This window comes from Magnolia sinica, chromosome 2 (genome assembly GCF_029962835.1).
Source record: "Magnolia sinica isolate HGM2019 chromosome 2, MsV1, whole genome shotgun sequence".
NCBI classification, from domain to species: domain Eukaryota; kingdom Viridiplantae; phylum Streptophyta; class Magnoliopsida; order Magnoliales; family Magnoliaceae; genus Magnolia; species Magnolia sinica.
Window position 1 is genome coordinate 35,659,879 of NC_080574.1, and position 11,667 is coordinate 35,671,545.

At 38.3% G+C, this 11,667-nt stretch overlaps 1 protein-coding gene across 1 annotated transcript; it reads right to left on the reverse strand.

Moving 5' to 3' along the window:
- Positions 1 to 263: 263 nt before the first annotated feature.
- LOC131236946 (phytoene synthase 2, chloroplastic) lies at positions 264 to 11,415 on the reverse strand. The gene is made up of 6 exons (XM_058234496.1): positions 9,922 to 11,415; positions 9,727 to 9,777; positions 6,031 to 6,203; positions 4,261 to 4,496; positions 3,696 to 3,888; positions 264 to 651 (listed from the first exon to the last, which is right to left on the reverse strand). Exons 1-6 carry the CDS (start codon positions 10,391 to 10,393, stop codon positions 472 to 474), a joined length of 1,305 nt encoding a protein of 434 aa, XP_058090479.1. The 5' UTR covers positions 10,394 to 11,415; the 3' UTR covers positions 264 to 471.
- Between the last annotated feature and the right edge of the window lie 252 nt (positions 11,416 to 11,667).

Genomic DNA, 11,667 nt, shown 5'->3' on the forward strand with positions numbered 1-11,667 from the left:
GTTTCCACTACTTTCTCTAATAGGCGGGATGCCGTTTTCCTATGTTTTTTTGTGCAAATCAACATTGGCTACGTTTGAGGCCCTGCTCAAAACATACCTGATGTAGTTCACGGAGAAACGGCACCCGACCCATTCCTAATTGCAATGGACATCCAAACACATCCATACTTACAAAAGAGGGCCTTTTCTCAATGGGAATCCGTATCTTTCCATAGCTGTTTTCATAATAGCGAATGAGAAAACACCATTTTTTACAAAGGTCATTGTGACAAAAACATCATTTTCCCATACTTGTCTCAATAAAAGTAAAAGACAAGACTATACAAAGGAACAATACTACCATGAATGACTATAGATGTTCATTTTGGGACGCTAATTCTAATATACAGATATAATCCTTTCTTGTTCTTTCTCTTTCTTTTCAGTAGGAGTTCTTGGAATTTTCATATAAGATGGTTCTTGTCTACACCATCATGCTTTTACGAGGGTCGAAAGTGTTCTTGAAGGGCTCACAAGGGATCTCGCATAGGCAGCCGGCAATGCCATTATCTTCTTTGCTTTGCTAACGTACGCCCTCTTAGTGAAATTGTTGTAGTCATTTGCTTCAATTTCGTCTAGTATCCGACTGTACAATAGCAAAGAGGCCCATACCTGCATACGATCATTGAAATGGTATTTGGTCATTTCATGAAATCTCTGTCCTTGGGAGAAATCAAAGGTAAGGATTTATTCTTTTGAAGATGGGAGAAGGATTCTAGCACTACCATATTTTGAAAACTTGATGACTCAACTCACAAGCAGCCAAGTCAACTTGACTAGGTGAGATTTCAAGCAGAGTCACTTGCAAATCTGTATCAAGTCACTTGCAATCTCGAAGCTTAGAATAAATCGGCCGAGTCACAGTAAGACTCAATGATTCGACTTGCAAACTCGGTCAACTCGAAGTGACAAGCTCCATCTCGGGCCAAGCGACTCACCTTATTAGTTTTGTTGTTAATTAATGAGAAATGCTCCAGTGCTCTCAGAGCACTATAAGTTGTAGTGCTCCTAGTTGCATTCAGACATTCAGTCCAATCCATCAATCATGACTGTTCATTATGTCTAACACATTTCATGGGCTACCATGAAAACATCACACACATATGACAAACTTCACCATTTGATCAATGGCTTTGAAATGGGATGGTATAGATCATTTATGCAAAAATAGCTCCAGTGAACAATTTGATTCATCTATTTGTTAGGGACCATCATCATCATCATCATCATATAAGCCTTATACCAACTAATTGGGGTTGGCTACATGAATCCTTTTCCGCCAATCCACTCTATCAGGGGCCAAAACTTCAGTTATACCATAGGTCATCAAGTATTTTCTTACTACCTCCGTCCACATCCCTTTGGATCTTCCCCTTGTCCTTTTAGAGCCTTCAACTCATATGAACTCACTCGTAACCAATTAGTTCTTGGTCTAAGTTGCACATGACCAAACCAAGTCTACCTTCCCTATGGGTGCCACTCCTAAATTCCCTTGAATGATTCATTTCTAATTCTATCCTTACCTGTCTTGCCACTCATCCATCTCAATATCCCCATTTAAGCTAAACTCATCCTATGGGCATGTTGCTCCTAAATTGCCCAACATTTTGTCCCATAAAGCATGGCTAGTCTTAGAGCCATCCTATAAAATTTCCTTTCTAGTTTGGGAGGTATACAATGATCGCATAGAACTCTAGAGGCAAATCTCCATTTCTTCCACCCCTCTTGAATTCTATCTTCAACATCCTCGTCAATCTGTCCACTCTAATGAATTATCAACCCAAGATATTGAAATTGGTCATTTTGGGAAACTATTTGGTCAACAAACTTTACTGATTCCTTGTTCCCACTCCTATTGTTACTAAAATTGCACTTTGTATACTCTATTTTAGTCAGACTAATTTTAAATCCTTTAAATTCAAAAGCATCTTTCCACAAATCTAGCTTTGTGTTTACGCCCTCCCACATCTCGTCAATCAAAACTATGTTATCTGCAAACAACATACACCATGGGATCTCTTCCTATGAATGCTTCGTTAATTCATCCATAACCAATGTGAAAAGGTACGGGCTCAATACCGATCTTTGGTGCAAGCCTACAGTAATTGAGAACTCACTTGTCTCTCCACTAGTGTTCCTCACATTTGTTACTACCCCCTCACACATCCTAAATCAAGTCAATAGATCCTCTCGAAACTCATCTCTCCCAATAACCCCTAGATTAAGTCTCTAGGGACCCTATTGTAAGCTTTCTTTAAGTCAATAAAGACCATGTAGAGATCCTTCCTCTCCCTATATTTATCCATCAATTGTCTACGTAGGAAAATAACTTTAATGGTAGATTTTCCTGGCATGAAACCAAACTAATTTTCTGATACATTCATCTCACGCCTTAGCCTTTGTTCAATCATTCTTTCCCGAAGTTTCATAGTATGACTCATAAGTTTAGTCCCACAATTATTAGTGCAGCTTTGTATGTCTCTTTTATTCTTATAAGATAGATACCGCGGTATTTTTCCTCCATTTGTCTGCCATTTTCTTTGATCTTATAATCTTGTTGAACAACTTTGTCAACCGAAATAACCCAATATCTCCCCTACACTTCCAAGTCTACATTGGTCTTCTCTCATTTTAAATTCCCCCACCTAGTTTTTAGGTATCTATTAATTTCATTCTCTTTCTTCTATCTCTTAATGTAAGCATCCATAACCATTAACCTATGTTACGCAGTCAAACTCTCTCTACGTATCACCCAGCAGTCCTTACGGATTGATCAATAACCAACAATTGCCCATTTCTCACTGCACCCAGGTTTTGATGCAGCTCACCGCTTACAAGGAATGCCCTAGTATGAGTTTTGGAATATCGTATTGTTTAGATTCATGTTGGAAGTTTTAGCATAGGTTTGACGTTGGCTGCCGACCTGATGCAACCCTCCTATAGCCAGGCCAGGGACCAACAATGAGAGCATAAAACTCATAGACTATTACATAGGTTGATTGCAATAAACAAGTTGATTACAGTCAATGAGTTGTTAGGGACTATCATGGATAGCTTATTATTCTAAAGAATCACTTTTTTTAGGCAATTGTAACCATCCCATCCATTGCATGGAAAAAAAAAATGGCCACTATAAATAAGGTGGAATTAAGGATGGATTGATCATCCGATTAGGGTGATTTTTCGCATGGTAACCCATAAAATATGTTCTGAACTAAATGGTCAATCGATTGTACTGTCCAAGTGTCTCGATGTAACTAGGAAAACTGTGACTTCTAGTGCTTTGGGAACACTGGAGTATTTCTTAAACGCAAAAAAGGAAAAGGTACATGGGATTGAACCTACAACCTCATTCAAAGAGTTAGAACACTCAGCCACTAAGCCATGCAGTAACAGGTATCTTGTTTTCTTAATTTTTTTTTTACACTTATTTAAATATTTCCTGCAATACCTTCTCTTTTTAATTTATAGTTAACCATCCAGACGACTCGAGTCAATTCAGGTCGAGTCTTCGAGTTGACTCGACCCAAATGAACATTGAGTCGAGTCAATTTTTTCGAGTTTTTAATCTATGGATATTACCAATCTTTGGTTTGAATTTGAAAAAGGTTAGGGATAGTTTGATAATGAAATTTTCATAAGAATCTTTTACGTACCGGCCATCTACTAGCTTGATTGAGTTCCGTTACTCCTTTCTCCGCTTCCTGAAAGAACATCCTCGCCCTTTTTATTTGGTTCTTCATGAAGGTCCTCCATTTGTCTGTCACCCTCCCTGCAAATATGTCTTCATCGGAAAGCCCTGCTTGAGCGAGCTCGTCCTGTGGCAAGTAAATCCGTCCTCTTCTCGCGCTGAATAAGAAACACCCATAAGAAGAGAGAATTATTGCACTGGCTTTGTTGTTGGTAGAAAATTGTATAGATTTTGACGTTGCATGGAATGACCAACATGTGGGCCCCACTTCATTCATAGAAAGGGTCCAACCCCCAAATTGCAGTTTCTATAGTTTCAAATCGAACTCGAAATGCACCCATTGCAATTAGGGGTATGGTTACATATGAATTAAAATGGTCCAATCCCCCAAATGAATTAATTGAGATTCGGTTCACTTGATCATCCGAACACAACCTAAATCAATGGCTTGGAGATTTGGAGTTAACGATGAGCTTTAGCAGGAAAAGATGCGAAGATAATAAGAACAAGTTCTATAGCATTTCACTTACTCTTCTCCAACATCCCTGAGTATGTTGGTAAGCTGATTTGCAATTCCTAATGCCAACGCAGCATTGTACACACTTTCTGTTGTTGCCCGCGAATCCGGGTCTATACCCATCACAGGAACACTCATCAAGCCAACAGTCCCGGCAACATAATAACAGTAGAGGTAGAGCTCGTCAAAGTTTTTGTATCTTGATTTGACAAGGTCCATCCTCATTCCTTCAATCATGTCTTTGAATGGCTGGAAGACCAAAAAAAATAATAATCAGGTTTTGGATGAGAAGTGTGAATCTAGTGTCATGACAGATCGACTAGAAGTAAAAAAACGGAAGGATAAAGATAATATGCATGAAATCATTGATCCTGTGTAACAAATGAGAGGCATACAGTGAATGGAACATATGAAAGAATTGCCTGTGAATGTTTCTGAACAACCAAATGCAAGAGAAACACTTGTAGTTATCTACAATATATATAATAATGCAAGCAGATTTTGGACATTTTTGCCACCAGAATTCGTTTCGTAGGGAGGAAAGCTTTCAATATTCAAAGGACATGAGAAGACATCTTAAATGAAGGGATACTTTGGTAACTGGAAAATGTGGCCATTGATTGGCATATGCTTCAGATTTCAGCTGCAAAAAGCTTGCAACGGATTAGATTTTACACGCATCTTTTCCATTCTTTGATGTGAGTAGCCCACTCAAAACTTCTAATCTTTTTTTGTGTGTAGCTCGCACGGAGTTTAGTAGTAGGGAGACCATGAAACAAAGGCTCTACAGGGCCTACTGTGATGACTATGTGAAATCCATATCATACATCCATTGTGCCAGCTCATGTTAGGATGTCAGTCCATAAATGAGGCAGATCTAAAGCTTCAATGGGCCACAAAACAGGAAAAAGTGGAGATGCTCTCTCTCTCTCCATCCATTTATCTATCTCCCCTTTTTCCAATTTCTCCTAATTCTGTCTCTCCTATCCTCTCTGCACTTGCATGTGCCACTTCCCCTGGTCCCAAATAAGCTAAATGCTACCCCAATTCAACTCAAAGATGATTGACATGCTCCTCTCTCCGTAAATTGGTCCGTGTAATCGATCAAGCAGAACTTCTAACAAGAAACCTATTTAATTTCATGAATTGGTGTTAAATAGCAGCATCCAAAAATCATTCTTGTCATTGAACCCGTTTGAGAATAAGTCCATAAGCAACTCTACACAGCCATATGTGGTTACCTGACAAGTATGTGACATCTAACCTGTGCACCAGGCAACCCCACCATGTAGGTACCCTGGCTCACAAATCAGGCTAATCAACTGATCAGGCAGGCTACGGATGTACAAAGCAAAGGATGGCTTAAAAGATTGCCAATAGTCTACATTCAACATATACACAACTTTCTAATGAGTGGAACTCCCAGAATTTCATGCCGGGTTATCAACATAGTGGGCCCCACCTCATGCACTACTCAGATGTCACAAAAAACATATCAGGTTCAACATGTCACTGATTATAGAGGTGCATGTGAGCGTAGCAGACTTTTTCAAAAGAAATAACGTGAATGGAGAAAAATCCAATTATTCCAACATGATATGGTGAACACTAGTCCAAGATTATCAATAATTAATGAAGAGTTGTAACTATTCGAAGCAAAGTACCATAACTAAGAGAAAGGGTACAAAATTGGGAACAGATGCATCTTCTGGAGAAGTTGCAGTTGTGAATACTATTGACGTATGGAAGTTATAACTAACCAGAAGAAATGAATTCAGCCAACCTGTATGTCGACAGGGAATTTTGAAACTGTATCCGATAGAGCTGCATCAAACATATCATATGGACGACCTCCAAAGAGATCTGCCAACCTCGATTCCCACCTTTCTAGAGCTGTTGGTGTTATATGAGAAGCATTGGGCCCATCTACAAGCTCGTCTGTTCTCCTGCACCACACTGAAGCATGCAAAGGAACTTGTGAGGACCACACAACTGTAATGCTGAAACCACAATACCAAACATGCAAGATGATATTCTCTTAAGCATGCGCTTGCATAAATTCATTGATATCATTTAATTGTAATGTTTGCTCTGAAAAAATCACTAAGCTTTTCTTTGCACTTGAAGGACACGAAACTAATAAACTAATGAAGAGTTGTCTTAAGAATATGAAATACAATCAGAATATCCACTGTTTTCAGTTAAAGTGTTTTAAGTGTTATATTTTGGTTTGTGTGAAGTAAGTAATCCCTCACAGGCTAGATATTTTCTGTAGCCCAACTTCTCTCTTATGCAAGATGTAGTTATATGATTACTTTTAGGAGGTGTACACTTTGAGAGCTCCCTAATTGCATGTTACTGGTTTCTTTTCTATCAATAGTTTCCTTTGTCCTACTTGGATTGGTGAAATTCAAAAAGTAGATTAGGAAGGAAAACATCACATTTGAAGAAACCCATAGATAAAGGAAAGTTGTATGCGAGAATCCTAAAAAAGATTGTTTGTTTTAGTTTCCATGAATTCCAGGGAATGTAGGATGGTCCATGGTCAAAAAGTGAAATCTCTCTCACAAAATGTGGAAATGTGGATTATCAAGGGTTTTTGGAAGAAAAGTAAAATGCCCGTTTCTGGTGAAAACCATGGAAAAGAAAATAGTTTTCCACAGGTTGCTTTATGCTCACAATCAGAAGAAAACGTTTTCTTTTCCATGGTAGAAATCATAATCTCACCAATCCAAAGAGGCATGGTTATTTGTTTAACATTCTGCCAATGACTTGTAATCATGGGGTGTTAAATACTGATTAGGACACATACAATTGCATGTCTCCTAACTTCTTAATCTGAAAATGATCACATCAGATACTACTATAAGAAAATATTGGGTTTACTAGAAAATCTCTCTAAATGTTTGTCTTTCATCCAAAAAAGTAGCAGTTAGATTTAATGATATTGAGCAGTTAGATTCCGATTTAATCGAAAGTGAGGGATGGCTGAGGAAAACATGACTTGTTGAAACCAACAGAAAGGCCATGACACAGTGCAACACAATTTGGACAGTGACATTTAACTCAGATGAAGGTGCTCATCTTATACTGGTGCATGTTTCGTATAAGGGTTATGCTGTTTGGGCTTCTAGAACAGCACTGATCACAGAAGGATGGTACTGATCATCTGAGACGAATGTTGGGAGTGGGTTACTCGCAGTAGTTGTGATTCTGTCGCTCTGCACTCGCATACTTTCACGGGATGCGTTTTAAGGTCTCTTCTGAGTCATTTGCAGCCTTTTGTGTTTTGTTATTTTGATCTTGTTAGTTCAGGTAACAGTGTGATGGAGTTGAAATTTTCTAAGCTGAAATTATTTGAGAGTGTGAAACATCTGGAGGGGTTTCTAAGCTTGTAAAGATCTTTCATCTCCAATGCTTACAGCTCGTTTCAACATACCTTTTAACCGCAATCTCTTCATAATTTTTGGCAAACTAACTCGGGCTTACGGGACACAGGAACTGGATCAAGTGGGATTCTGCTTTACTGCCTTTTCTGCCCCAAATCATGATTGGTTCCAATCCCGACTTGTCGGACCTGAAAGTAAAGCATTCCTGTATTGGGTACAGAACATCTAGTCCAACACAAAGGCGGCGTCACAGAAATAGACCGTTATCCATCAACTGATGAACCTGTGACCTACAAACTGTTATGAGTTTTCCCTGTTTCTATGGGCAATACACCTCTAAATTGCATAGAATAAATTATATCCGGGCTTGAAAAGCCTCAAATCCAAGACTGTTGCTAGGTTAGCAGTCCCATTGTGAATGGGTTGGCTAAAAATATTTCATGCACTGACAACCTTTGGTTCTATACCTTTTCCATTTCTGATCCTTGGACCATTACTCATAGGCGACCAAAAGTAATCAAGGAATGTTTGTACCCATTCAAAAAAAAGTTTGATGCAGATCACCTAAACTTTCTGAATAGAAGGTAATCTGATTACTGAAGTGAAATCGTAATCCACCAGCTGGGGCATGTGGATCAGTATAAGACCCACTTCAGAAGATAGGCCCCACTAGGATAGGCAATGGCTGATTTCTTTTGTTGTAAAGATGCTCCTCATATTCGAAAAATGAAGTTGACTGTAAAACATCGACCATTCTTTGATAGTATCTGTCTATAGATCAAATGGCTAGGATGTTTACAGCAACTGATACTTTGCCCATGGACTATTCATTGCGGGACCTTCCTCTTGACTGGTTCTGATCATCAACCATACACACGGTTCAATTATGGTTAGCAAAATACCATACTACAAGAAAAAAAAAAATGAAGAAGATGAAGGTATGGAAAGCTCTTGCACTTGATTTGATTTTGATCCTTAAAAAAGGGTCCACAACCTCTGTCAAAGAAAAGGTCATGCCAAAAAATTGAGGGATGAAAGTTCTGGTTTTATACGATTTCAACTTGGAAAAATTAAAAAAGAAGAAAAGAAAAGAAAACTATATATGCACATGTAAGTGTGTATGATATCTGAGTCTGGCTCCATGGCTCAGTGGTAGATAGACACTGTTTCTACATTGAGATCATGGGATCGAGTGCTCATGTTGTGTGGGTGGGCGTGTGAGTGTGTGGGGTGTGGGTGCGTGTATTAAAAAAAGAAGTGTGGATGATATCAAAATAGCTCCAATACAACAGTTAGCATTTCTATATTCAGGAGTAACAATATACATAGGTAATCAAATAGTGAGTTTTTTTTTTTCCCTGAGAGATGAATAGTTAGTATCATTCTTAGTTTCACTTGAGTCTCAAATCCTTCATTTCCAAGCAATCCCTATACAAGTCAATCCCTCTTAACTAAATTTCCTACCACTCAATTCCATCAATGGACGATGACGACCAATCTCTATCTTTAAATCACCCAAAAACTTGAATAAAACAAGTTCTCTTCTTTTGTGAAAAAAAAAAAAAAAAGAGGCCTAATTCAGCTTGACCAAAAAAAAGTACTTTTTTCTATCTTCTAGAATATACTACAGGGTTTTAAATGTTGAAGCAATTAAACTAACTTTTTTATTTAAAAATACTAAGTATAAAATAGAATTTTTCTTACTAATTATGGGCCCAAATAGTGGATCACTAATTCGATTTAGTAGTCCATGGATAACAACACCGGGCCTCAAACTTAATATCATGGTTCTTTAGAAACATTGTAACCATTGTTTTCTTGATGATGTTGAAACAGAAAATATATCAAGAGAAACATACTATCTTAATTAATAATGTAATCGCGGAGTATTATCATGTTACCAGAGCACTTCATGTGGCGAATAGTCTGTGTTCGATCCATTGATTGAAAGAAAAAAGGTATCCATTAAGTTCTCACTTTCCCATTTACCACGGAAGATTAACCATCTACTAATTGAAAGTTCAAAAAGAAACGAAACCAAATAGACTCTAATCATTCAACAGTTACTCCTCGGAAGATCAATCGCTTACCATAGATTGCCCATATCGCCCGTCGCCTTTCCGGAGTCATTAGCAGTGTTCCTAAAAATAAACAGAAGAAAATCAAATATAATTGCATATAGTATCAATTCCGATCTAATCAAAGAATGCATCTTAAGGAAACCATATCTAGAACCTGTCTTTATTAGACAAACTGCATATCAAAGAACAGATAAGAAGCCTAACCCAAGTAAAACGTCTTTGCATACTCCGCGCAAACTTCTCCACAACGATCATAAGCTTCATTCAACATATTGAGGGTCCCCGGAACAACCATGTCCGGTTTCACATCAAGCGCTCCGTTCGATCTCAACTTCTCCACCAAAGCAGCCTGCTTAAGGACCACATCATAAACCTTCTGTTCAGATGTGATCGCCATTTCCCCTGCTGGGTTCGCAACCAAACTTGAAAGAATAGGGAAATTACTGCTGTTTTCCGGTTCGAATCCCAAACAACCATACTTCAAATCAGCATTCAAAGAGCAAGAACTCCGACTGGGTTTCCTTTGCTTCGGCTTCCAACCATACCTCGAACTCACACCTCTGCTCACAGACCTCAAACTATTTAAAAACCTCCCTCCCTCTCGAACAGACTCAGAAAACCCAAGGCTGCCAGAGATCTCGGCAGGCGAAACAACCCATAAAAATGCAATGGCCATCTTGAAATCCTGATGCTCGAACGCTCCTCGGATTTTCTCTCTTATCTTTTCTGTTTTTTCTACTTCATACTAGATAAAATCAATACAGCCAGTTCCTAGAGGGAAAACCAGCTAATGGAAATTACAGAGAATGAATGAAATTCAGCTTTCACTCAAGAAGAAGATGTTTATTACAGGCTTTACTACTGAAAAATAGTTGAATTTGGTAAAATCCGGGTTCTGCTTTGAAAGGCTAAAAATAACCGTAGAGCCCTGAATATAATGCCTTAAAAAAAGAAAATTCCTGAGACACGAAAACAACCCAAAACAACTCAAAATCAAATCAAACCAGATAACGACTTCTCTAAGAATCCCTCTAGTGAGAAATTTCAGTACCCCAACACTTAAAAACCAGCTATATATCTGGGTTTTCTATTTCAAGTTCAACCAACTCTCCTTCTAAAAATCCAACCAAAAAACAGCAATATCTGAAAAGGGAAAAGACTAATCTCTTAGAAAAAGCAAAAATCTCAAAAACCCACTTCAACAATCAAAACCCAGAAATGAATTCTGCAATCTTCCACTTTTCTAACAGAGATTACAGCAGCAGAACAAAAGAAGAAGAAAACAAAAGAAAATGGTTTTTCTTTTTTCTTCTTTTTGCAGATTGCAAATGCAAGACGTATTTACTTGGAAGCTCAAATACACCACTCATATATGATGAGAGAAGCAAAGCACGACAACAGCAAATGAGAAAAAGAACAAATTGCAAAATGAAGACTTACCTGTTCTACTCTCTACCACTCACACAAACTTCCACTAAATTACAAAAATGCCCGCCCATCAGCACCTAAAAAAGATGAAGAAATGTCCTGAAGCCACTCAATCAAAGCCACCTATTTCTCCACTCTGCAATAGTGAAAATTTAAATTTACATCAGCGCACCACAAGAGCAAATGAGCGTCGGTGCGCCCATTATCTCCCAGCATTCAACCCAGCTGACGGGAATCCATAACCATTTCAAATTCTGAATCTTCAAAAGTCCTTTCTGGAATGCGTGTTACGATTCCCACGTACGACTATTGGATGGCTGGAGTCTTTAGTATAGAGTTATTTGATGCTCTGGCAGCTTCCGACACTTGATAAGCATGCACTAAAAATGGTACACGTGGCATACACTAACTGAAATTAAACTGATTAATATGTGGAATCCAATGTCTCTAACTCATAGTCATAAATTTATTGCACGATGCAGACCTTTGATCGGGGGACACTTATTGAAAATACTTTTCATT